Source organism: Neolamprologus brichardi, chromosome 7 (assembly GCF_056152115.1).
Source record: "Neolamprologus brichardi isolate AB-2024 chromosome 7, ASM5615211v1, whole genome shotgun sequence".
Taxonomy (NCBI): Eukaryota; Metazoa; Chordata; class Actinopteri; order Cichliformes; family Cichlidae; genus Neolamprologus; species Neolamprologus brichardi.
In genome coordinates, this window is record NC_142110.1 from 17,665,136 (window position 1) to 17,692,445 (window position 27,310).

General features: G+C 39.9%; 1 protein-coding gene across 14 annotated transcripts in view; it reads left to right on the plus strand.

Moving 5' to 3' along the window:
* The window catches only part of LOC102798973 (neuronal cell adhesion molecule-like), a 76,960-nt gene that overhangs the window by 39,829 nt on the left and 9,821 nt on the right, over nucleotides 1–27,310 (plus strand). For 8 of the 14 annotated variants that reach the window (XM_087843249.1, XM_087843251.1, XM_035913673.2 and 5 more), the window contains 23 exons: nucleotides 12,602–12,757; nucleotides 14,127–14,232; nucleotides 14,805–14,998; nucleotides 15,360–15,482; nucleotides 15,907–16,077; nucleotides 16,601–16,657; nucleotides 17,681–17,792; nucleotides 17,912–18,096; nucleotides 18,281–18,415; nucleotides 18,687–18,830; nucleotides 18,928–19,039; nucleotides 19,120–19,286; nucleotides 20,586–20,733; nucleotides 20,920–21,044; nucleotides 21,322–21,348; nucleotides 22,137–22,238; nucleotides 22,719–22,916; nucleotides 23,214–23,284; nucleotides 23,517–23,742; nucleotides 23,892–24,007; nucleotides 24,088–24,289; nucleotides 25,001–25,123; nucleotides 25,516–25,692. In XM_087843249.1, the coding sequence (XP_087699375.1) occupies nucleotides 12,676–12,757; nucleotides 14,127–14,232; nucleotides 14,805–14,998; nucleotides 15,360–15,482; nucleotides 15,907–16,077; nucleotides 16,601–16,657; nucleotides 17,681–17,792; nucleotides 17,912–18,096; nucleotides 18,281–18,415; nucleotides 18,687–18,830; nucleotides 18,928–19,039; nucleotides 19,120–19,286; nucleotides 20,586–20,733; nucleotides 20,920–21,044; nucleotides 21,322–21,348; nucleotides 22,137–22,238; nucleotides 22,719–22,916; nucleotides 23,214–23,284; nucleotides 23,517–23,742; nucleotides 23,892–24,007; nucleotides 24,088–24,289; nucleotides 25,001–25,123; nucleotides 25,516–25,692 (3,103 nt within the window). In that variant the 5' untranslated portion in view covers nucleotides 12,602–12,675. The remainder of the gene's footprint in view (nucleotides 1–12,601; nucleotides 12,758–14,126; nucleotides 14,233–14,804; nucleotides 14,999–15,359; nucleotides 15,483–15,906; nucleotides 16,078–16,600; nucleotides 16,658–17,680; nucleotides 17,793–17,911; nucleotides 18,097–18,280; nucleotides 18,416–18,686; nucleotides 18,831–18,927; nucleotides 19,040–19,119; nucleotides 19,287–20,585; nucleotides 20,734–20,919; nucleotides 21,045–21,321; nucleotides 21,349–22,136; nucleotides 22,239–22,718; nucleotides 22,917–23,213; nucleotides 23,285–23,516; nucleotides 23,743–23,891; nucleotides 24,008–24,087; nucleotides 24,290–25,000; nucleotides 25,124–25,515; nucleotides 25,693–27,310) is intronic. The other 6 variants (XM_035913678.2, XM_035913701.2, XM_087843253.1 and 3 more) reach the window with 4 other exon arrangements.

Below are 27,310 nucleotides of genomic sequence, written 5' to 3' on the forward strand. Positions count from 1 at the left end.
TTGTGTCAGCTGCACAAAAGAAACAAAGTGAAGCTGGGGACAGGCAGTAATGAGCAACTCCTCTTACAGTGTTACATATAGACCTGCTGCAGTGTTTGGAAGCCTTATGGAGACAATGGATGGTTTTGAGAGGTCTGGAGCTCTCTGAAGCCCTTCTTTGATTGAGTTTCCTGGCTCTAGGCTCCAGCGTTGAGGATGATTGTGGAGTGGGATGTGTAGGTCCAGGAAGGGGAGGACGGTGGGGGCCTGAGGACCCTCCTCTGTGCTGACCTTTTACAAACAGTTGGGGTGGAGTGGAAGGGGCTGACAGTGGAGGAGGAGGAGAAGGAAGGAAAAGCGGGAGAGGCCTATTGTGGCGCTCTGTGAATGCAGAGGTGGCACTCAATAACAACACTCACTGCCTCCTTCCACCTGCCGCAGATTTTCTCACAGCTTACTTTTCCCACTTTTAAATTAAATATTCTGGTAAAACACTGTGATAACATATTGTTCCAGCACAGAGCCAGTGTTCACACTTTGTTTGCCAGCAGAACTTTCTCTCTAGTCGCATTGCTGGCAGCAAGTCTTTAGGGATTGCGTCAGTTTGTTGTGACGGTAGGTATACTGGAACACTTTGGCTTGGAGATGGCCACGGTTTCCTCCAAGGATAAATGTGAGTGACTTTTGCGATTTCCCTGACTACTTTTTGTATCACAAATACAATTTTGTAGAAAAAAGCCCCAGAACATGCAAAAAATATTTTTACTACAGTGCTGAACACTTGAGGAGATAATAACAAAAAATAACTTTATTTTTAAGGTGTTTTTGAGTTCTCTCATTATCTTAATGATCTTTAAATATTACATCTTTCACCACACTTTTACTGAGCCTTAACAGATCTAGATATTTGCCCAGTAGATATTTTCTACTGGGATTTTCTGACACAGTCATCTCTAGGGTTTCTAGAGAATGTGCTGAAAATTATATAATAATCTTTTAGTAATGCCTGACTTCAAAGGAGAATGGAGAGACCTCATCAAGCTGACAGGAAGGCAAAAGTAACTCAAATAAACCACTTATTATAACTAAAGTATACAGAAGTGCACAAAGGTCAAACCTTGAAGCAAAGTGGCTACAGCAGCAGAAGACCACAGCAATCCCCATGAGTATCACTGTAGAGAAAGATGGCAGTATCATGATGTTTTTATTCAGGTTTGCGATCTTGTTTTTTCTCGTAATTGTTACATCCCTGTTACTCAATAGGCACTACTATGTTAAATTTGAAACAGGGGCGATTCTAGAATCAGAGCTTTGGGGGTGCTGAGCACCCAGAGAGCTGCCCAGCCAGGCAAGATAAACCTGTCTCTGTCAGTCCCTGCATCCTTAAATGTTGTCCCGAGTTCTCTCTGACTGTCACTTTGGTGCATTTAAACCCCTGTTCCTCCCTGTCCTCATCGTCTGTTGTATTCATCTCCATTATCAGTCATCATAATTTTACCATCTCTGTGTAAGCTTGCAAATTTCTTTATTAAATCATAAGATTCTTAAATTCATCAAGTCTCTCTGTGCCTGGGTCCTCGTCACAAAACATGACATCACTGTTTTGTACATTTTAACACAATTTAATCCCCACATTTGTGAAAGAAAAGCAAAACACTTTTTTGAAAAGTCTGTAACAAAACCATCAAATCTGATCAAGGTTATTAAAATGCTGCTAAAGAAGAATGGATTGGAAAAAAAAAAATACATATAGTTCCTTAATTACTGGGTGAGAATAATGAATGATGCTCATAGTGAGTAAGAAGTAAACTGAGTGCATTTTTTGGACAGAGATTCACATTTAATGTGTATGTATAATATAATACAGATACATAAAAAAACACTCCCAGAACAGAATAAATTGTTACAAATAAATTATTACATAATATTAATAAAAACTAAAAAAATGGAGGCAACTTTGCCTGTGGTAGAATGTATACAATGTATGAAAAAATCTTTACTGCAGATACTAATTTTACTAATTTAATAATACTAATTTTCTGTTGTAAGATTTATGAGTTTCATGCTTTCACAGTGGTACTTAGGAGAGCTTGACATTTTATCAGGTGGTACACACTGTAAAAAGTTTGAGAAACACTGATAAGTGTATGTGTGCTTTTGGAAAACATTTAAAGCTGCTGTACAGAATCTTTGAAACAAGCTTAAAACATTTTTAGAATATAAACAGAGCACTCTGCTTCTCTTTACAGCTCCTCACTCCACCAGGGCTGTTTGGCACTTTCTGATAGTGTGCAAATGTAATGTACGTACTGCGGCAGTCATACAGACAACTGGACGGTCCAAAAGCTGGCCTACCTATTACTGGCTGAGGTTTTAGTAGAGTTGTGGCTGAACCACATAAAAATATATAATTAATTTTAATCTCCCCAATCAATGATAATGTTATGTTGGAATGTTGTTAAAGAGGGTCAAAATGTTTCAACCCAGTTTGTTTTGCAGATTCTGTATAGCAGCTTTAATATAGGGAGGACACAACTTCCAGATTGTGTGAGTTTCTGTTGTGCCTGTCACTGTTCCCTGTCTGTTTTCTTACCTGGTTCTTCCTGACCTTGCCCTTTCTCCTCACATTCCCCTCTTTCCTCTCTCCCTCTTTGGACTGACAATCATACACAAATAGATTGTATTAAATTAGATGAAAATTAAATTAATATAAAAAAATTCTATTAAGATCACTAATAAAAAAGTCCTCTCTCAGTGTACTTTCAACCAAAAGGCAAATAACCAAACCACATGAACATCTAATAAAAGATATAAATATTGAAACACTGATCCAACATTATTCTTGATTGACGGATCATTTGATTTTACACTTTTACCTGAATGTGGCTCCTTTTTTTTGAAAAAACTTCCTCATATCCATTATGAACCTGGCTGTCTCTCTGTGTACACACACACACACACACACAACAGGAGTTATAAGGTTAATGGGCATTCAGTCAGTTAGCTAGTTAGTATCCATTTAAAACAGGACAGTGGTAACAACTTTAGGCTACGGAAAATTTAAAGTTTTAGATTTTTAAATAGGCTATATACATTTCAATGGGAGCAACAGGACGGTGAAATGTCGCTGAATTTACTACAGAGCAGGACGGATTGTAGGGTAGCAAACATTGTCGGGAAACACGTTTTCAACACTGCAGGTTACCTGGGTGTAATGTTTTTCAGTTAAAAAGAAACATGGCCTGACTCCTACCTAACTATATAAAGAGTAACTGAAGGTTAAATGCAGCTAATATGTCCTGTTTTAAGCCAGGCACTCACACCTCCGCTCCGCTGTGTCTCAGCCACCATCGCTCTGGCATAGTGATGGGTCGTTCGCGAACGAAATAGCTCTTAGAGCCGGGTCTTTGAAGTGAACGACGCGAGCCGGCTCCTTATTGGGAGCCGTGAGGTTTTTTTTTTCTTTCTCTCACCCTCTCTCGCCCTTTTTTCTGCTAAACTCCGCACGCGCGGCCTGTACTTTGCGCTGGGCAGAGGGGGGAGGGGCGTTAGTTACACTCGCAGTAGCACAGGAACAGAGCCAGAGAGAAAGAGAGCGAGGGACAACAACGTCACATTAGAAAGGTATAGTAATCATCCACTTTTCAGTTGCAGATGATAAAGGATTCAGAAATCATGCAGGCCCATATGACAGAGAATGTGCATCTTCTTTTTGTTTTAATATTTTAATTTATATTTAATTGTGTTGTGGTTTGCAGTGTTTTGTGTTGTTTCACGTTAAATTTGTTTAAAAGGAAAAAGCTGAAAATTTAAATAGTTAAAAATTTAAAATGTAAATAGTTGTTTTTTGTATTATACGATTTATTTATTGAGTGAATAAATAAAGTATATTTATGGTGGCCCTTAGAGACAAAGCATGTACAAACTCCAAAACACGTAAAAACTCAGAATCACGTACAAAAGACAACAGAAGTGCTCCAGGATGCTCGGGCGCAGTGTTGAGCTTTTGTTTCCTAGTGGCTACACAAGCCAGGAAGTATCAACAACCGGATTTGGTGTGTGGTAGTAACAGGTAAATGAACTTTTTTTTTTTAATTATTTGAATAAATATGAGTGCTTGTCTATAAATACACAAACAATACACACATGCTTTCAATTGTGTAATTTAAGTGATCTGGGTAGCTCTGTTTTGGAAGTTCAGTTAACACTAGAAATGTGTTTTGGAGTTTGTATATGCTTTAGAGTTTGTACGGGCTTTGTCTCTAGGGGCCATATATAAACATATATAAATAAAACCACTTTTTTAACATTAGTAATTCCTTTTCTGCATAATTTTATATTATTGTTAATGATTAAATAATTAAAGCAACAAAACAACCTGAAGAGCCGGTTCGGAGCCGAAAGAGCCGGGTCTTTTTAGTGAGTCGAGCCGAAAGAGCCGGATCTCTAAAAAGAGCCGGAAATCCCATCACTACTCTGGCAGCAAGAGCGCTAGAGCCAGAGCAGGAGAGAGCTGGAACAAACCATTTTGGGAGGGGGGTTATCTATACTTTTGTTGTTAAAATGTTATGTCTCAAACAAGTACAGTACTGTATGCTTTATATATTTTTAGTAATGTGTCACACAAACAGCAAATATTGTCAAAAAAAGTAAGAAATCTTTGGGGGTGCTTTGATTCATTTTGGGGGTGCTTCAGCACCCCCAAAAATGGGCTAAAATCGCCCCTGATTTGAAAGTACAGCTATACTGTAAGCAATACTGCAAGCAATGTTAGCAAGCTAATAGCATGCTAACATTGTGCTAACATTTAGCTTAGCGGTCACCTCAGAAGTTCCACTAAAATAACTTATTTCAGTAAATTATATGTGTATTTCTGTTTACAAGCATTCTCTAAAGGATTTTACATGAATAAAAAACTATTTTATTTCTTCCTTTATAGTTCTGTGAATCAATATAAGCGTGCTGTTTATTCTAATTATGTGCAGAGAAATGGCCACAGGATACAGATTGTATTCAATAAGACTCAGCCTCACCGCCTCTGTCCACCTGCTCCTTTCTCACTTTTGAATTACATGTTCTGGTAACACGCAGCGGTAACAGATTGTTCCAGCTCACAGTCAGTGTTCACGCTTTGTTATCTGATGTTGCCGGCAGATTTTACTGGAGTGAATGGTACCCGCACAAAGTGCAGACAGCTCCAAATGACCAGTTGCTCCCTGCCTGCCTACATACTGTATCAGCACAATTCAAATTCCAGCAGAAGAGCGTTCATTATACAGTCATGCTTTTCTAGAAAGCCCTAGTTGCAACTGTTGACTCACAGCAATCATATATAAACACTGTTTCTTTGTGCTACCATGGCTGACTTAGCCCGCTGGAATTAATTTGCTACATCAGAGCTTTTGTGAGCCAGAGGTGATCATTTCCTGCACACAGACTCTCTTTATGGCACCCCTAAGCTTAATGTAAACTTCTCATATTGGCACCATCTTGAGAGACCCTTCACACGTGTAGTAAGCCATCCGGTGTGGACATAGTGGCAAACTGAGATTCTAATCACATCTCTTTTGTTGAGCTCAGAGGAGGCTGAGACAGTTTTTTTGGACCAAACAGATGTCAAATGTGCAGGTTTTCTCTAAGGTTACTTTTGGGATGATAAATGGGCCTGGGCCTTTTTCTCCTGTTTTCTTTTTTCGTCTGTATTTGGTGAGAGAATTGACTTTTTTTTGTTGGCATGGAAATCTAAAAGTATTGAGGGGATTGCCATGGATACAGAATGCCCTTTTGGAGTGCAGTTTTGAGTGGCTCTACTCTGCTGGAAAGTGTACAGACAGTCCCTATATTTAGCTTGAAACCATTTTACTATCTTTGCTGAGATTTAAATTGCTTAACTCCTAAAGCACTATTTGAGTTTACAAATGCACAGATATTTCTATTTGCTGGCTCACAGGATTTGTTCCCAGAGGAGATTGGGTTTTGTTGATTACTTTTTTTGTTCAAACCTGCCATGTTTCTGTGGCTGAAGTTTGTCTTGTGGTGTCGTATGAGGATTTTAACAGTTTCTTTAGCTATTCAGGAAGCAGGTCGGCATGCATTCCTCCCACTCCTCTTGCATTTGCTCATGACAATGAACGTCTGCTCAGCATATGAATGGCTTCACCCATAACGCTCATGTGGTAGGGCAGGCATACTCGAGCTCCGTGCTTTGCGCTGCTCCGGTGTTTATCTGCCCCCTTCTGCACAAGCAGAAATGTTCTCATACATAAGTAATTATAGTGTAGCGATCAGCTATTCCATAAAGGTCAAGTTCAGATACACATTTGCTCATTCAGTCGTGTGCTGCTTTGCCACCTGTTCTCAATTCATCTATGCTTTTTAAAAGTGGCACTAGTGATTATTTCAGATGTCATAAAAAGACTTTTAAGTCCAACCTTACTGGGTTTTTAAAAAAAAGAATAATTAGTTTTTGCTAGATTGTGAAGCAGTGAAACGATTCCTCGCTAGTACTTTTCCTAAGGAGAGGGATTTATACACAAACCCCAAGAACGAGAGACCTAATTGAGGAAACACAGCCATAATGTGAGGACATGACTTAGCAACTAAATGTATCAAATAAAAGAAATATGTATTTTTATTGCACTTGGATTCCTTATCGATAATGTATTCGTTATCAGTGATATCCCTAATTCTAAGTCTAGCCCCAGGCAATCAGAATACGCAATTTTGTTTTTCTCCCAAGTCTTGGCAATCAGGGATCAAAGAAAAATAATGATTGTAACGCAAATCAAAATCTGTTTTCATTTCCACCTGCCCAAAAAAAAAAGGAAAGAAAAGAGAGTTTTGCCTTTTCCTAAAATATAGGGCCAGGGTAAGGTTAGCGTTATCATCTCTGATAACTTAGACCTCCAAGGCGTTAAGAGCACCATCCCATCTAGTGGTGCTGCTTCCATCTGCATGTTAAAGAGGCCGTCTTCCTCAGAAGTGCCGGCGCCGTCTCTGATTAGCATTTAGGCAGAGGGAACAGCGAGCGAATCCTGAAGTGTTTTTGGCATGTATGGCGAGCAAGCTTTGTGAATGTCAATGTGTGGCGCTCTGAAAGAAGGTAAACTAGACAAATTGCCGGACATGTTGCATTAGCAGCAGATGCCAATTAGAATTAAGACTTGTTTTATGTCGATAGCCAGGGGAGTTTCAAAAACAAAGCCTTGTAACTTTAAAGGCCTACCCCCAGAGATGTAATCGAGCTTTTCCATGAAGTGTGACGACTTGCCTAAAACAGTTTTTCAAAAAGCAAGAACTCAGGACGTAGTAGACAAAACATAAAGGTCAAAGTATCTGAAAAATCCAAGAGCCTACACATCCCATAATTACACCCCATGCACATGTTTTTTTTCTTTGAGTGATTTTCTGCCTGGTGCAAAGTCAGTGGAGTTCACATCATATAAAGTGGTTAATATTACTAATGAAAATACTGAAGCCTATTTACTCATGTGTTTGGGAGGCCTATGCATCAAAACCACTACAGCTCTGGCCAGAAAGCTGAATTTAAATAGCATCTTTACAGTGAATCAGATGATTGAAGATCTTTTATTGTCTTGCATTGTATAGTTCAGATCAAGGGCTCTGGTGTGTTCTTTGGGCTATGGGGTCTCGCTGAACAACAGGACCCCAATTCATATGTTAACCACACCAATTATTTGCATACGCTGCCTCATTTACAAAAGCTAATGAGAAGATTATGGGAAACATACACTGAAGCCGGCCCATGGAATGTGTGTTGTGGTCCTGTGGCTGCTAATAAGAGGCCCGTGAGAGGTATTAGTCAAAGCCACTGAACATCCAACCTCATGTATCATTGCTGTAAATTGTATCACCGCTTTCCCCTGTTTAGCACATTAGCTGTGAATCCACAGCTTAAAAAGACAAAGGATTAAACTGTATTATTATATTATATTATATTATATTATATTATATTATATTATATTATATTATAATCTACAGTGATGTTTTTAGCTAAACTGTAATAACCTTACTATTTGTTTAACTTCTTTGACCTCAACTTTGAGATCCATGGAAGACACACACATACACACATACACAACCACACGCACACACACACACATACTCCTGATGTCTAATAGCACAGAGAAATACATGCAGCCCAAGGCATGAATAGCAGGCACCGAGAGCACCCGGCAATCTCAGAAAAATAAACGCTTCCAACCAAATCAGTTTCCTCATCACCTCCTTCCTGAGCGTGGAGTCATTCTCATCATAATACCCCTCCACCCCCATCCATTCAGGCATCTGTGGGGGATCCCTGCTGCTCCATTAAGGCCATACCGAGGCTCACAAACCCCTGATTGCATGAGCCATCAATAGCACTGATTATGGAAGTTAATTAGGGTGCTTGGTGCAGGAGAAAGGCTTGTTTTTCATCATAGATGTTAAAAGTGTAGAGTTCTGATGCAATAGCTGTGATTCTGTCAGGGTTGCAGTGTTGCATCACTAATGTTTGGCACATACAATGGCAAGATCTGTGCAAGTGATGAGCATATGAGGCATATAGTGTTATCCGTTGCTGTGAGGGGAATTCAACTGGGATTTTTTCTATATCAGATCTTTCTATCTGCAATTCATTTACACTGCGGTCTACTTCCATTGTCAGTCCTCGTGCCCCTGTCACCTCTATCTGTGTGCTCAGACACGTCCTGACCCTCACATTCTGTTGACAGCCTCTGTGAATGTGCTTTATCCTGGGTGTGTATGTGCTGTTGCGTGTGCTATGTCCCTGACATGTGCACAAAACCAATTAGTTTTGGGATGGTGAAGTAGCTGGGTATGGGAAAATGACAATGGAGTAATTGAAGAGGCTGGATGAATGAGAGGCAGACAGCTCAATGCAGCTTTTACAGAGCAGAGTGTTGACAAAATGAAAAGCAAGACATGAGCGAAGGTGGTCTTATGTAGTCGGAGACAGTAATTAACATTGCAGCCTTTCACTTTGCTGACATTAATTTTTTACTGAACTTGGCTTGTTCGGTATTTAAACGCTAGCTTTTTTTTCAGCAATCAGATAACAAAGCTGGCCATTTGTAAACCACGTGTTTGTTTGTGTTGGCTTTTCTTTGTAACCATTTCAGGCACGATTTTCAACAACTTTAACCTCACATTAAGCTGAAAATGTCTGGCTGAGTAAAACAGTTCCAAAAAAACTTGCTTTTCCATATTTGATCTTCACTTGTCATTGAATGTAAATGTTTCAAGAGATGCAAGACATGTACAGAAAACCCATAAAACAATAACTTCAAAATATTTTGTAAAAATTCAAAGTATTAATATTACTTCATCACAAGTAGTTCAAGATGCCACAAGCAACAAATTATTATTCGAGTTACCGCGTCCTCTTAGCTCACTGATACATATCTTTCAGTGTTTTTTACACCCTGCAGCTTTGTTTTTGGTTTACTGTGGCTGCTGTCATGGTGTTCAGATGATGGACTCTGTCTGCAAGGAGAGAGCTGAGACTAAAATATGTTTTCAGTGCTGCCTTTTTGTCTGCAGGCCTGTTTGCATCAAAAAACGACCTTTCTGAAGTCTGTGAAACTTGATGGATAAGGTGAAGCACAGGCAAGGGAACAATGGAAAATATGGCATTGACCTCGGATGGGCTCTCCCACTTGTCTCTTGTTTTATAGATGCAGCTGGCAGCAGTTGTGATTAAGCACTGTACTTGTCAAATCTACAAGTTTAAAGACATGGTTCACTCCCAAATCTAACTTGGTGTTATTTTTCAATCTAAATAGTTTTCATGTAAGTTGCCAAATTTTTGAGATATCGGCTATAGAAATGTCGGCTTTCTTTTGAATAGAATGGAATAAATTGGCACTTGCCATGTAGTACTCAAAGTGCCACTTTGAAAAACTCACCAAAAATATATTTTCTTGTTGGCCAATATATTTGGTTCTGAAATCACCAAATATTGGTATCGGCTGTAAAAACGATGTCATCACGAGGTAGTGCCACGAACAGTTATCACGTCTCAAAGTGAGACACCAGCTTAGTTTTCTTTTTCAGCTTTATCTATATGAAAAAGAGTGAAAATCATTTCTGGAAGTGCCCTTACCAATCTGTTGTGTTTTTGTCTAAGAGACAATTTCCTGTTCGATATTATCAGCCATCTGACGGCTTTTGGCACAGCACTCCAAACGGGACTGGGGTTTTATCTGAGCTCCAATATGTTGACTTTGGGCTTCCATCTTCTGTCAGCACAGGATGCATAGGATGGTCCAGCAATAGAGAAATATATTTTGCGATTAAGGTTCACCTTGAATAATTGTATATTGAAATAAAAAATTGGTTTTGAACTCTAGTTTCTTTCTTTTTTTCAAGATTCAGGCCCAGCTTGGATTACGCTCAAAATATACTGAACGACATGGAGTTTCCACCGTCACTCAACTGTTAGACGCATATGAGGTTTGGCCTCATATCACTGCAACTCACAGGGGTGACTGTAGCAAACAGACATATACTGTACACACATACACACATACAAGTAAACACAGGCCCACACGTGTACAGTGTGAACAAAGGAAACACACTGGCTGGCTGGAGCTGAGCTGCTACACCTCATTAAATTGGGAAATGAATCTAGGATGAGTCCCTGGCTCCATTCCAGATAAGAATCTCAAAGCTTATTGGGGATTCACCATAAAATGTGTAATTAACACATTTATTCTGTTGCTGTCACACGCTGGCCATTTTTACTTCACCCTTTTTTTCACTCTCAGTTCAGGCTGTAATATATGATTTAGAAAAAAACCCCCAAAAGTAGTGATGGTGACATTAATGCCTTAATGCCTAATACCAAACAAAATGAACTGGTGCTAGAAAATCACTGCGCTGCAACACCTTACTCATAATCGTGAATGGATTTTGCATAAACAACATGTGATTGTAAATTTCCAGCAGAAGCTGAAAATATACTGAAGGAAAGGGAATGTACAGTTTCAGCACCGATGCCTGCAGCCTGCAAATTGGCTTGATGAAATGACCCTCTGGATCTTTTCATGTCAAATCCCAAGCCAGAGCTGCCTGAGGTGTCCACAGCAGTGTGATTGGCTGCCCTGGGCGAATAATACAGGCCTTCCCAGGAGAGGTGTAGTTGAAGCTGGGGGCAGTAGACATTAGCCTTGGTCTCTTCCCATGCTACTAGACACTGGCTCTGAGGATGGTTCTGAATCATGACTTTAGGGCAGCACTAACAAATACCTCAGTTCCCCTAGGAAGACCGGGTCTTACTGCATGGCTGTCTAGCCTCTGGTACTAGACATAGCTTTTACAACCTCATCTGCAGCCCTGACCTGCCCCACGCCCTAAGCAGGCACGCAGTATGCATGTGTAACTCCAGCTTTAGAGTGCGCCACGTGATTTTTTTCATTCTGAATTTGTTAGTGTGCTTATGCGATAATGTAGCAAATTAATCTGCCTGAGCTCTAAATTAAGCTGTGACATTTTTAATATGGTGCCAGTGGATGAAGAAGCGAGATAAAAACAGGTCAGACTTCAGTTATTAAAAAGACTCCTCCTAAGTTCATTTTCTTCATTCTTTTGACTCGGCAGCACTGAATTATGCAGATTAATATGAATTCAAATGAGCAGTCAATTTAACCTTGTGCTTTTTTAGATTTCTCTGAAGTTTGAGCCACATTCTGATCTTTTGCCTGGATTAAGGTGTAATGTGGTAGCTGCGAGCTGTGTGGCAACAAGTGAACATTTTTGTTCTGTGGTTTTGTGATGTGACTAAATTTTGCTTTGCTTTCTATTCAGTTCATTCAATGCTTGTGTTGTGATCAATGACTGTAGAGCAATGACTGCATCCATTGGTTGTGATGGAGACACAATTTGATAAAACTACTTAACAAAAAAAAAAATCCCCACTTAACAATGAATCAGTACCCCAGTTTGCCCAAGCAAGGAAAACATACGTCACCTCAGCTTAACCTGAAATCTTGTTGAACTTGTACCAACTGTCCTCGACAAACAGAGATGTCACACATATTTATTTCTGTCTCATCACGTATGACATTCCCACTACAGCAGTCTCATGAAAGAATGATGGTTCGCTCTCTGAAATCTGACCTCATTTCAGATCACTTTGCTGCTGGCTCAGCCGGTCAGTCAATCACATTGATAAAGCTCCGAGTGAAATGGAAAGTAAAGTGAGTGTCCCCTTGTCTTGTCCCTTGGCATATCATCTGCCAGCTGATGTGATCGATACGGCAGAGAAACCTAATGGCATCATGGCCGTGCCTGTGATTAGCCCTGCAAAATGAACCCACGTGGGCCCCGTCGGTCGCTATCGGAATGCACTAGATCAAAAAGATAGCTTCCAGCAAATTGCAGTGGACGGTAACTAACATCAATCTGTGGCTAGAGCTATGATGTGTCTCTCACTCATTCTCTCTTTCTTTGACTCAAAACCACATAATAGAACAAAACTCATTATATGACTGATGACAGCAGTAACTGGATGTGCTATTCAGCCCAGCGGTCTCTATCCTTGCTTATGTCTCTAAAAGCCTCTTTCCTTCTTTTGTTCTTCTCTTGTCTCTACCTGCAGTTGTGAAAGTGCACGTGTCCTTAGAGGCGGTGCGTCACTGAATTTGGGGGCAGACCTTTGCGTCTCACGTGATCATGGAGTGGAGGAGGATGGATGTAGGAGTGCTCCTGCTGTTCCTGGTGCACCTTGCCACTGCGCTGGAGGTCCCACTAGACCGTAAGACAACAAATCACACACAGCTGTAAACAAAGTGATCACACAGTGTCAGGGTTACTTTGCATTTAGTTACAAGATAAGTCACCCGTCCTATTAGTTGATCAAACATTTTGATAATCAAGCACATAAAAGCCGAATTTATTTTGATTTTGGATTGACAAATGTACCGATAATGACTTCCAAGTCCAGTACAGTTTGGCTGATAAAAGTTTTACCCTTGTATAACACTGTATAGCTTTTTCTTCTTTATGTTATAAATATTGTTAACAATTCATTAATTTTGCCTTAAATTTCAGAAAAGTACGAAAACAAGCTATTTTTAATTTCTGAATCTAAAAATTCTGCTTAAACACATCCATTTGAAAGTAGAAAACATTTGTTGTTCATGTGAAAATTGGCTATTAAATAATTATTTTGGAGAGTCAAATAACTATTTTAGCTCTAGTCTAGTCTAGCCTTTCTTGTATGCATCTGTGTAGTTTCATCAATGTACTTTATGTATTTACCAGTTACTGTGACTGCATTTTATCCATGTAAATGTAGTGTTGTTTGTATATTAACAATTTTTAGATACTAATTGTGACTTACATGGACTGACATTTAACGTTTCAGCCTGAAGCTTCTGTTGCTTTTTTGTATTTGGTTGACCACTGGAGGCCTCCATTCCTCAATATAGAGTTAGCCACGTGTGAACCTTGTTACAAGGCAGAGATATTGAGGGGGATATTTTTCATAACTAATATCTGGTTATTTTTACTGTCACTATTCTTTTTTCTTTCTTCTTTGCTGAAGTTCTGGAAGGATGTAAGTCTCAAAGAATCTGAGTTTTTGCTTGCGGTTTGTTTTTGGATATTAAAGATTACATTTTATCTAGCTGCTCGTTATGAATTGTTGAATTGCATTTAGTCTGATTTGTTTTACAGGATAGTGAGTGTGATTTCGAGTGGCCTTGGCATGTTGCATGCATTGATTTCTGTGTTTCTTTGTTTGCTGTTTTTGTTCTGTGTGTTTCTGCAATGGTAGAGTATTTTCTATGAAGCAATACCGCAAACAGCATGAGTCCTTATATTATTTGTTTTGTCATAGCCCATTACTTATCTCCGCAGCACTGACAGGAATACATTAGGCATCGGCTCATTGCAATAAAAGGAAATGTTCCTGAGCTTTCTGCCTACCTTTCTACATTCTGAGAGCTTTTTTCAGTTTGTCAGCAAACAGCTGTGTGGCTTTATTCAGTATGCTAAGTCTGCATGTTATTGGTAATCACTGCTGGTGTGGTCAATGCAGCAGCAGGAAAGAAAAACAAAAGAGGCCTACTCATGCAGTAAAGGTCCTGATTAAATATCGCCCGTTTTCTGGTCGTCTTTAGTGCCGCAGCCGCCAACCATCACTTACCAGTCCCCTAAAGATTACATCGTCGACCCACGAGAGAACATTATAATCCACTGTGAGGCAAAGGGAAAACCGCATCCCAGGTAGGAATTCTTGAATTTCTTTTAAATGTAAAAAAATATATAAATTCCCCACGAGTGGATTCAGGTACCACCTGTCACAATGTTTAAAATGTTTTCAGCAGGTTTTCTAAACAATGCCAGAAAAGTTCTGCTTGACTCTTACACATTCAGGCCTTGACATGTGTTTTTGAATGCTTTGAATGAATGTAACATATAGTTAGCTCTCATCAAGATAACATACATGCACATAAATTTGTAGTTTTATGCTCGCAAGAACTCATAGATAAAATACACCTCTCTGCCCTTAACCTTTACTTTACCCCAGCTTATTCTTCCCCCAGCCCAAAGCAAGTTTATTATGTAACCATCCAGAATATTTTTGTAGATTCAAACTTGGCAAATATAGGAAAAACTTTTGAAAACGTTCTTTAAAGAACACAATTGGAAACATTTACAGTAAAGGTTCAGGTGCAATGATATAGCCAAATAGGTAAAACAGATTTTATTAATGTGTTATTTTTTATATGAATTACCAGATTTGATCATTTGAAAATTACCCGCATTCTTATGATAATGGTCTTATTTTTCCTTAGTTTCTCCTGGACAAGAAATGGGACCCACTTTGACGTCGAGAATGATGCCAACGTGGACATGAAGCCGCAATCTGGGACTCTGGTGGTGGATATCAGCAGAGAGAGGGTTGAACACTACGAGGGGGTGTACCAGTGCACAGCACGAAACAAACACGGAACCGCTGTTTCCCACAATATAGTGGTTAGACAGTCCAGTGAGTGCAGCTTGCTGTATCACTTCTTTAAAATCACTTCTCTCTCTTCATTCATTGTCTCATGTGCATCTTATGAAAAAAATCACCTCCTTTCTTCTCTTTTTCTAACGATTAAGTTGCAATTTCCATCTTAAGAGCACTCCTGGAAGGTAAAAGTTGTTTGTAGAAAGGTGCATGTCTTATTTTGTTGGACACGATGGTAGATATAGGTGATTGAACCTCTGTAATCTCCCCACTTCCATATTTTTATTCTTGATCATTCCCCTCATCTTGCCACATCGTCATGCAAGCTCCAGTCTGTTAGCGACCCATATTTTATCCCAAATTAGGATTTGATCGTGCTATTCTCCAACCGATATAGGATCTCCCCTGTGGTCAAAGGAGAAAATCAAGCCAATCGTGGTGCAGGAGGGCGTGTCTTTGGTGTTGCCGTGTCGCCCCCCTGCTGGCCTACCCCCTCCCATCATATTCTGGATGGACAACAGTGAGCAACTTGATCTCTTATGTTTCTTTGTGGTAACATGATGTTTTTGCTGCATAAGATTAAGAATTACGGTGATTTTCTTTTTCAATTTCCTGTTCCATCTTACAACCAATCATACTTGCTGTATTTCATTTTGCAAGCTAGGCTGTTGGAAATGTGGAAATCGTAATATATTTTTTCTGCTGTCACATTTATTGGTTTCTTTTCATTCCTTAAAATTTATCACATGAAAAATACTGAATGGCAACAAACTCATCTTCAGCCTGATGAACTGCATATCAGAATGTGAATATTTGCGATTAGATGCATAAATACCTGATTATGTAGGAAATGTAGACCCATAAGCGTAATGCAGCTGCATCTATAACCTGTACTCTCCCAAACATTTTCCTGTATAATGTTAATGTGACGCTGTACATTTCAGACTTTCAGAAGCTCCCTCAGAGCAAGAGGGTGTCTCAGTCGTTGAACGGTGACCTGTACTTCTCCAATGTTCGCCGAGAGGACACCCGGAACGACTACATTTGCTACGCCCGCTTCCCCCACACACAAACCATCCAGCAGAAACAGCCCATCACTGTCAGGGTCCTTAACCGTAAGTCTGCCACAGTGTGCGATGCAGAGACACGAGCACTGAAATCTACTCAAGTCTTTGTTATAACCTTTAAGAGAGTGGCAGCGTTTGTAATGTGTGTGCGGTTGATTTTACGGTAGTTTGTGCAGGCATGACGGCGTAGGAGGAAAACAGCATTTCCTATCTATGATGCCGTCCTTGGAGACGCCAGCGGTCGCTGCCGCACTGAAAAGGCATATTGTCAGAGCTCTCGTGGTTATCTGCCAAACAGACGTTCAGTATTACTTCTGTAATATGTTCTGTATACACATTCTCCACCAACAACAAAGGCTTCTCTCATCTCAGCTACAAGACGGCAGGCTGTCTCCACTAAAGTGGATTCTTATGGCGATCATTCTTCATCGTAGATTTTTTTCTGTCATGTGAATTTTTGTTCTTCAGTCATATTAAGTTGTCCAAGCTTTTGTGTTTTTCTTTGCCTTGATGAGTTCAACTTGTGAAATGGCGTGTGTCTTTTTTTGGTCTTTTTTCTGTTGTGTTGCAGTGGATGAAATCAATGACACAATGGCAGCTTTTTACAATGACACTGATTTATTTAGTGGTGAGTTATGGCACCCCCTAGTGTTTAACCCCCGACTTAGAGCTCCGCACTAGCTCTTACCCACTAACACTAACCCTTCAACCCATCAACCCTGAGATTTTCTGCAACGTTACTGATTATTTTTAAGGGGTAGGATCTGGCACCCTCTAGTGATTAATCCCAACATGGAGCTGGGAATTCTGTCTTACCCACTAACTTCTACCCCTCGAACCTAGAAATCCAAGTAAAGTCTTTGTCAACCTGTAACTCTTCCTCGATCTACCCAATTAGATCCCCCTTTCTTAACATGTAGTTCTTCTCATGAATTTTCAAAATTAGAGCTGCATGCTCTTTTCCCTAAACTGGATGGACTCCTTGGGATACTTGGGGAAAAAGCATCACATATTAATTCAAATGCATATAAAATTTATTCTGGATGGTCAGTTAACTAATTAACTCCTTGTAGTAAAAATATGCATGTTAAAATTCTACTTTTCTTTATCCAATCTTAATACCTAAGGATTTCCAAACTTGTAATTTACTCTCTTACATATAATTTTCTTCACATTTAATTTCTCTTTAACATTTTTTGTCCTTGTCTAGTGGCTACACATGTTGGCTAAATTGAAACATGCAAAAACCTTGATTCTCATCAGATTAAAACACTCACTCTGGATTTCATATTCCTAGTTATGGAGATTACTTTGTCACCAGTTAAATTGCCAGTTTAATGGCAAAAAGCAGTTCTCTGTGTGCTGTTTATTAAGTTAATTTATTCATTTGTTTTATGCCAAACACAGTACAATGCATTAACAAGAAGTTAAAGTCTAAATTATGAGAATTAGTCTGTGATAAAGTGACGTCATGTACGCATATAGCAGACCATTACACGTTTCAGTTTTCCAATTTGTGTGGTGATGGGAGGGTAGTAATACTAAAGGAGCTGATTTGCTCTCAATCTTGCAGACGAGGTGCTCATTTCTTTGCCGTTACAATCGCTTTCATCACTCATATGATTCTGTGTGCGTGTATGTGTAAATATAGAGGCACCCGTGGATGACAGAAGACCAACCTTCCTCATCCCATCTGGCTCATCCAGTTCCAAGATGGTGTTGAGAGGTGATAAACTGGAGATGGAGTGCATTGCTGAAGGATTGTAAGACAAAGAATCTGCTGTTAATTCATGAACTCAGTGCATTCATAAGTCATGTATTTAACGAGCGTCCACCTGCCATCATCAGTTTGTCTGTCTGCGCTCTCTCTTTGTGAATCTAGGCCCACCCCTCACATCTCTTGGACCAAAATAAGTGGTGATCTGCCTTCCAAACGCACCTCCTTCCTGAACTACAACAAGACCCTTCACATCGAGGACGTGTCAGCATCAGATGAAGGAGATTACCGCTGCACAGCGAAGAACCAGCTTGGCTCGGTGCACCACACCATCCACGTCATGGTCAAAGGTGTGCTTGACGAAATGCTCAGCTCCCATCAGACTCTGTGCTGCTTGGGAGCTCAGTCACTGCTTCGCTCTACCGCTTTATTTTCTCCCTCTTCCTTATAATTGATTTATTCACAGAAGCTAACAGGGCAGTGGGTTTAGTGATTAATTGTCCAGCCTGTTTCTGTACCCTGTGCTGCTTGCAGCTGCTCCATATTGGATCGATGTCCCTCCCAGGAACCTTGTCCTAGCTCCAGGGGAGAGCGGCAGGCTGTCCTGCTTGGCCAGCGGCACACCCAAACCCACCATCACCTGGGCTATGAATGGCATCTCCATAGAGAGTAAGTGCAGCCTCTGTTTTTTTCAAACTCTCTCAGCTTTCATAATAGATGATCTCCTTTTTCATGAGAAGCAGGCATTATTAAAATTGAAATTGTAGATGCCTTCCCTCGGGTGGGTATTGATTCATATTTCCGTGAGTTATTATACAAATTCCGAGTTATGATACCACCTTTTTCAAACATCATTATAAGGGTGATTATGAGTTTCAAAAAGCTCTTTCCATTATCCAGATATATACAGTATCTTATAATCCCTTTTGTACATTAACAGATTCACCCAAGGATCTGAGCAGAAAGGTGGAGGATGACATCATAATCTTCACCGATGTACAGCCTGGATCCAGCGCTGTGTACCAGTGTAACATCTCTAATGAGTACGGTTACGTCCTGTCCAACGCCTTTGTCAATGTCCTCTGTGAGTTCACTACACTCTATCCCTTTGCATTTGAATGCCATTTCCATTTATATTGATTCCTGGGAGGCAATAACATGGCAATAATGCTTTATTGCAGCCGAGCCACCCAGAGTGCTAACATCGCCCAATAAAGTCTACCAGATCATCAAGAACCACCAGGCCTTGTTAGACTGCTCTTCCTTTGGATCACCTATGCCAAAAATTACATGGTGAGCGAACGAAAATCTAACAGAGGAAAATTGTGTCGTGTTTCTTTTACTAACTGAAAACAACTGACTTTGTGCTTTAGGTTTAAAGAAACTCGGTCCAGCATCCTGCAGGAAGACCCTTACATTCTTTATGACAACGGGACGTTAGAGATTCGCATAGCTCAAGCACAACACAATGGCAAATACACATGTGTTGCCACAAACAGTCTTGGGATTTATGAGAATCATGTCTACCTGGAGGTCAAAGGTAAGAGTGCTCCTCTCTGAAATTTGTATTTGTTTGACTAATAATTTTAACAAGTTTTTAATAACAGGCCTAAAACTTATACTAAATAAAACTCTTGATATGCATTTGTATAGCATGTACTCACTGGACACATTAGACACTTTACACTTTATTATACACCTTTCTAGTGCTGGGTTACACCCTCTTTTTGCCTTTACAATTACCTTCATTCTTTTTGGTATAAATTCAACATAGTTAACTTGTAACTATTTACAAGTTACTGCAAATAGTTTGAATGATACTCAGTTGGTCTTAAGGGGCCCGAAGTATGCAAGAAGTAAAGTAATTAAGTAATAAAATAGACAATATAAACAATACAAAGGGTTAAATATAAGTTTCGATCAACAGAAGGCTTGTCCAAACAGAAAAGTTTTTAACTGCTTTTTAAAGGATTCCACGTCCCCCACAACATTACTTCACAAACCAACAGCCTGAAGTGCTGATAAAAAGCATCAGACCTGGCAACATTTTTTTAAACGTCTATTATCCAATTTTAGAGAACCTGTGCAATTTGTAGCCTCAGTTTCCTGGTCTGTTTCACAGTTTGATTGTCAATTCAGCAATACTCTTCTGCATACCTTGGTTGTAACAAGTGGTTATCAAGAAGGAATTTTCCTTTCTTTTTTTTTTTTCTTTGCGCCAATTTCTGTGAATCTGAGGTGGCTGTATGCTAAAATCTCAATAGGTTAAAACACTCAGTGTAGCCCATCCAGTAGCAACAACCATGTTATGTTCAAAGTCACTTTAATCACCTTTCTTCTCCAATTCTGATGCTCAGTTCATCATACCTACATGTCGAAATGCAAAGCGTTGCTGTAATGCGATTGGCTAATCGATATTTGCGTCAACAAGCAGTTGAACAGGTGTACTTAAAAAAGTGGCCAGTGAGTGTAGCCTACCCTTTATTGACCAACCCTTTATATTTACCTGTAAAATGGGCCCGCCGATGGGCTCATGGTCGATAAAGGGTTAAGTGTATTAAATTATTTATTTATTTATTTTTAACTGCTTGTATATTTAACTGTTTTTCTGTTTCTTTAATGTAAATCTGTTCTATTTTGAGCCACGGACAGGCATCATGTACCAGTCAGCAAACCTTAATTAATCACTGAGGTGACTTGCACAAAATGAATCCATGGCAAGCTTCAGTTTCAACACTGTGTGTATTTTGAATCTGTCAGCTACTAAATAAGAACCTAGCTTGGAGCAAACACGTGGCAGTTTCACAGCACCTGGACCACTTTATTCTTCCCCCAACAGAGCCAACCCGAATCCTGAAGCAGCCAGAATACAAAGAAGTCCAGAGGGGCCGATCTGTGGTGTTTGAGTGCACGGTAAAACATGACCCTTCGCTCATTCCCACGATGACCTGGCTCAAAGATGACGGAGAGCTGCCTGACGATGAGAGGTCAGAGCTTTTTATATCCGTAGATGTCTTCTTTTTTGAAGCCTGCTGTTAAAAAAAAAATCAGGTCTTTGTCTGGTATTTGTGTACTGTTATGGATATATGCAGGATCTTTTGTGTACTGAATGTTGTAAAAGAAGGAAAAACATATACATTCAGTTCATAGTGATCTGCTGAATGTTTTTGCAGACTGATCGTGGACTCGGACAGCCTCACCATCACTGATGTTACAGAGGACGACGCAGGAGTGTACACCTGCATCATGAACACCACTCTGGACCACGATTCAGCCACCGCTAAGCTCACCGTTGTGGGTATGTAATGGTGTGCACAGTTACAAAACTGCTCAGGTATAAAACACACTCATAACGTCTCTCTGTCTCAGCTCCTCTTAGAAAAGGTAACCTGTCCAATAACTTACCCACCGTATTAGCTTTCATCGCTTCAAGGTTAAATGCCGAGAGCAGATTTAGTCAGTGGCACAAATATCCGTGTGCTTCATTCTAAAAAAGCCAGATTATTTTCTTTGTTTCCTTCTGAATGACTGACCTTTAAAACTCCCTATTTCACTCCTGCCCTCCTACCTGACAGAGGCCACAACACCAGCTGTTGTCTACGGTAAACCTGCAGCACACACGAGCACCCAGATGTGCTCTGCAGACGTGCGCTTGTGTTTGTGAAATGCAGCATGCGTTGACCTGAAAATCACAAAGCATTATTGTGTATGTGTGTGGGCTTTTTTAAATTCATTTTTAATGTTCCAGCATTTATTTCTTTTTGTCTCTGAGAGTTTATTTTTTTATAAAATACTTAGATATATTTTTTTTAATGTTTTGCCAAATATGCATAATGTTTGAATGCTTTAAACCACTGGTGGAAACATTTACTCAAGCCAAAAAAAATGTCTCTTCACAGTCGAATGCAAACATTATTTGTAAAGCAGACATCTCCCCGTTGCACCACTTGGGATATTTCCAAATACACGTTGCTCTCATCACTTATTTATTCAAGGCGTGCATTTCACTTTATCACCTAATTCCAAAACATGAGCATCAATTTAACCTCTGTGTGAGCCTGAGACTCGATTTCATGCGGAATGATTATGTAGTGGGATTTTCATATGCATGATGCAATGTCTGCATGTTTATCACAGCCCAGATAACACAGTCTAGTAGAAGATGGACAGAAATAAAGGAGAAACTCAAAGGTGTGCTTGGTTAAATCAACAAATTAGCATCTATTATGGTTTCAGTATCACAGAAACATGGCCGACACGTCCTTCATTTTTTGTTTTTGCTCCATCTTGTTCATAGCATGAACCCTTCATCTTCTGTAGAATGAAGCCACTATGAATATAATCCCAAGCACACGGGTTGATGCTGCTGCTTGTGCTGTATTTCTCCCAGAGCGACCCGACCCCCCGACAGACCTGGAACTGACAGACCAGAAAAAGAGGAGTGTTCAGCTCACTTGGACCCCTGGGGATGAACATAACAGCCCTGTTCAGAGTATGTTTATGTGTGTGTGTGTTGTTTGGCTCGCTCTCTGTGTGGGTTTTATGTGAACGTACACCTTATTATTAGATTGTTGGCCTATATTGCTCTAAATGTTTTTGTGCAAACAAAATCTTTAAAATTGGCTACACCCAGTAGTAACCAATACCAAAGTCTAAAATCTGCCTTTTGGCAAAAAAAGAAAAGAAAAGAAATGCACTTAAAGACTTTTCCAAACTTTTCTGGAAAATTTACTTCTCTACTGTCAATTAGTATCCTCAGGGTGATGAAAACCCTCATCACTTTTTGAAAAACCGGGCTAAATCCGCTATTTTCTTGAATCCTCAAAGTGCTGCCGAAAGTGGATTTTTTTTTGTTAAGCTAGGCTTTTTGAATGAAAGTATCCTAAAAAAACACCCTGAGGGCTTTAATTCCATTTATGGAAATATACTGTCAGACACTATTTAAGGTGTGATGTCTTTTTTTTAAATACAGAAATTCTGATCCAATATGAAGACTCACTGCACCATCGGGGTCACTGGCATAATCTTACAGAGGTCCCTGGAACCAAGACAACAGCTCACCTTAAACTGTCGCCCCATGTTCACTACACCTTTAGAGTTCTGGCTCTCAACTCGGTGGGCTTCAGTAATCCCAGCCGCCCCTCCAGGATGTACAAGACAGAACCTGCAGGTGCAGAATCAGCTGACTGACTGTGTGATTTCTGCTCTTCTTGGTGCAGTTTCCTGTATAAAGTAATTCTCCATATATCCATTTCTTAGCCTAATGCATTAAATAATGCATTAGGCTAACAGATGCCATATCAAAGCTGTTGTGTATCAAAGTAAAGACAATGAAGTACCGTAAGATTCAGTATGCATACCTATACTAAAGTCTGTAAAAGTAAATCAGACCAGATTATAAGTACTATCTAAGAAAGATTTTCCATCCAATAAATGTTAATTGTGTCCTTAATGATATATTTTTCAGCTCCAGATGAAAACCCAACAGGTGTACAGGGATTTGGAACTGAACATAACAATCTTGTAATCTCCTGGAAGGTAATAAGCAGCATAAGGCTGATCCTTTTAATCCTCAGGCATTTATTAAAGTCTTCTCATACTGCAGAGCTTGACTTTGTAATTGTGTGGTCTTATGAGCTTTCTTTATGGGGGTTTGTTCACTTTATTGTCGTTCAGCAAAACTATATTTTCAGCTTCCTATACTGTTACATGTTGTCTACAGAAGCTTTCCAATGGAGAATAAGTTACATTAAAGCTTTCTCCTCTGCAGCCACTGACAAACCTCCAGTCTAATGGTCCCGGGCTTCACTACAAAGTGATGTGGAGGCAGAAGAAGGTAGAAAGCGAATGGAACACAGTGACCGTGTCCAACAATTCCAAGTTTGTTGTGTCTGGAACACCCACGTTTGTTCCATATGAGATTAAGGTTCAGGCTGTAAACGAACACGGACCTGGACCTGACCCTGCTATTGCCCACGGCTACTCAGGAGAGGACTGTGAGTAAGACTGTCTATTTAAAAAAAGATTATGCTCAAGAGCCTGTGGGTGATGCAGCTGGTGTGTGTAACCTATAACATATTCTCAGTATGTTCCTTTTTTTCTGTATTTTGCTGTTGTAATGCTGTGTTCCCCATCTACTATACAGTGCCCGTAGCAGCTCCAGAAAATGTGCACGCTGTGGTGCGAAACAGCACCCTGGTAGAGGTGTTCTGGGATCCCGTGCCCGCTCATTTAATACGCGGAAATATCAAAGGATATAAGGTACCGTATAAGATAATGTAACATGTGCACCATTTCCACCAGTTGTACTATATACGTCATTTATATCTACACGCTTCCAGGTGTCTTACTGGAGAAAACACCACTACAAGCACAATCCTGATCACATGGAGCAGGACATTCTTGTATTTAGTGGGAATCATACCCAGGGCATGCTGCCTGGCCTCCACCCCTTCAGTCTGTACTTGTTCAATGTAAGGGTCTATAATGGAAAAGGAGAGGGCCCCCGGAGTGTAACCCAGCAGTTTAAGACACCCGAGGGAGGTAAGAGATTGGAAGGGACACCCTTTGTGTCTGTGTGTCTTTTTTTTTTTCATATGAGAGTAGACTAAAATGACCCAGAGTATAGTTTCAGTCTTCATTATCATAACTGGAACAGGAACAGGTAGCAAATTAGCTCCACTTGAATGACAGCTTTGTTTTATCTATGTAAAACAGTGTCACATAACTGGTTAGCAAATAAAAAATGATGACTTTCCATCTGTAACTGATCTATGCTCTAAATCATACAATCAGAAGTTTGGCTATTTAAGTTATTCAGTTATCAACGATTCTCTTCGGTCTGATTTTGAAAGGTTTTTGTTTATTTTAATCTGTGAATATACAAGCATTTGCTCAGTGTTTTTTGCACTAGAGGCTTTAAATTTCCCAGTCGCCTATTACTCACATCCAGTCTAATTGTAATGACACAAAGCAATTTTTGTAAGTAGGAGAAATTTTTCCCTTTAAGTGCTGCACAAGCTTTATTGCACACTGAAGGTCAAATATCAGAATGAAATATAAATAAGAAAGCCACATTGACCGGAGGCAGACTTTGAGTATTAACACTGGGGATTCTGCATAAAGTAAAACCCAGAAATCCTGAATGAACACACACACACACACTGTCTCTTCAGCTATTTATTTAAAACATCCTATCTTTAGCTGCTCTTTAATTAACTTGTGCAAGGTTTCATTATTTATGTCTTTTTGCAGTGCCGGGGTCTCCTACTTCGCTGATAGTCACTAACTCAAACCTGGACTCTCTAACCCTTGAATGGAGTCCTCCTCATGACCATAATGGGCACATTACCGGGTATACCCTCAAATATCAGCCAGGTGAGGCTTTTTTCTTAAGTATTTTGCATCTTTACCTAGTGAGTGTCATCTTCTTCATGTAGTTTGTAGATTTGTATGTCAATCTTTTTCATGTCTTGTGCCGTCATTCTGTTCAGATCATAAGACAGAAATGATAATCAATACTTAGAGTAGCCTAAGAGCATTTTTGTTTTTGCCTAAATTAAAAAAAACACAAATAACAAATCAACTTTGGTCATTCCTGCCTTCTATTTCTGAATCCTACACCCCAAATACTTCCATTTCCACCTTTTTCATCACTGACACTCCATCTACACCTACCTCCTACCCAACTCTCTATTCAACTTACCCCACTGCTTCCCAACTTCCACCCCCACCCCATTATTCTTCTCGCCCATCCCTCACCCCTGTAGTAAATAACTCCAATGAACTGGGCCCAGTGGAGGAGCTGGCCTTGGCTGCCAATGAGACCTCTGTCACTTTGCCCAACCTCAAGTACAGCATACGCTACAAGTTTTATTTGAATGCGAAAACAGGCGCTGGAGCAGGTGCAGCCATTTCTCAGGAAGCTGTCATCATCAGGGAGGAAGGTAAGTCATCAAATACAAGAAAAATATGAGAAAAAAAACTCTAACTAGATTTCATGTTTCTCCCACTGGAGATGTGGATAAATATTCGATTATTATATATGTTCTGTTCTGTATTTGTTGAGGTAAGAGCATGAAAGCGTGTAAATAATTTACAGAGCATGTGCTTGGTTTGTATTATTGTCCATCAGAACATTTTCCAGTACGTGTTATTTACCAGATTTGTTTGTTTATCTTGCTTTGAAAATTCGGTAAATGTCTGGTAAATATTTGCTTAAATTGCCCCTAGCCTTTTTAAAATTTCTAATCATTTTGGTGATCTAAGGAAAGCCCCTCCCAAAATACAGCCTCAGAGACCTCTCTGGTGAAGTGGATAAGCAAACCTGAGTCCTGGTGTGCTGCAGCAGAACTGTGCAACACGTTTAGCTTGTGTGAAGCTTGCACTGCTTTGCTGTGTATGCTTTGCCAGTTTGAATTGTTTGGTGTCAAACATTCCTCTAATTCTGTTGTGTAGTTTGAAGCTGCTCATCATTCAGTTACTGCAGACTTTATGGATTAGCTGTCAGAAAATCAGCTGGCAACAACAATTTAGAAAAAGTTATTTCTTGTTATCCAGACCCATCTACCCATGTGTGAAAAAGTTATTGCCTCCTAGACCTGATAACTGGCTGTGCCATCTTTAGCAGCAAAAACTGCAATCAAGCGTTTGTGATAAATGACAATGAGTCTTTCACAACATTGTGTGGATGTTTTGGCCCACTCTTCTTGAAGAATTGTTTTAATTCATCCACACTAGAAGGTTTTGAGTGTGATCAGTCTATTTAAGGTAAGGCCAAAGCCTCTTAATATGATTTAAGTCCGAACTTTGACTAGGCCACTCTAAAACCTTGGTTGAGGTGGTTTTTAGCCATTCAGAGGTTGTGTTTCTGATTATTGTCCTGCTGCATAACCCAAGCATGCTTGAGCTTCAGGGCATGAGCTGATGGCTGGAAATTCTCCTTCAGAATTTTCTGGTAGACAAGTCGTCCAGGTCCTGATGCAGCAAAGTAGCCTTAACATCACACTACCACCACCATGTTTGAGTGTTGCCATGATGTTCTTTTTATGAAAGTTAGTTTTACACCAGATTTAATGGGATGCAAACCTTTTGGGGTTACTGTAGCTCGGGAGGAAGAGCAGGTCATCTACTGATCGGAATGTTAGTGGTTCAATCCCTGGCTTGCCCAGTCTGCATGTCAAGTATCCTTGGGCAAGATACTGACCCCAAGTTGCTCTCCGATGCATCCATTGGAGAATGAATGAGTGTGATTGTTAGTTAGTAAGCACTTAAAAGCATAGAAGGAAGTGCTTGTGTGAATGGGTGAATGTGGCATGCTGTATAAAGTGCTTTAAGGGCTCCGGGAGAGTAGAAAAGCACTATATAAGGATCAGTCTTTTTACCATTTACCTGGATGAGTCATCGATGCACTGTTGGAGTAATTTTGATAGGCCGGGCACTCCTGGAAAGGTTCACCAGTGTTCCAGATTTTTTCCATTTGTGGTTCATTCTCAAAGCCTTTGCAACCCTTGCCAGACTGATAGATGTCAGTGACTTTGTTTCACAACTGTTTTCCACAGCTGT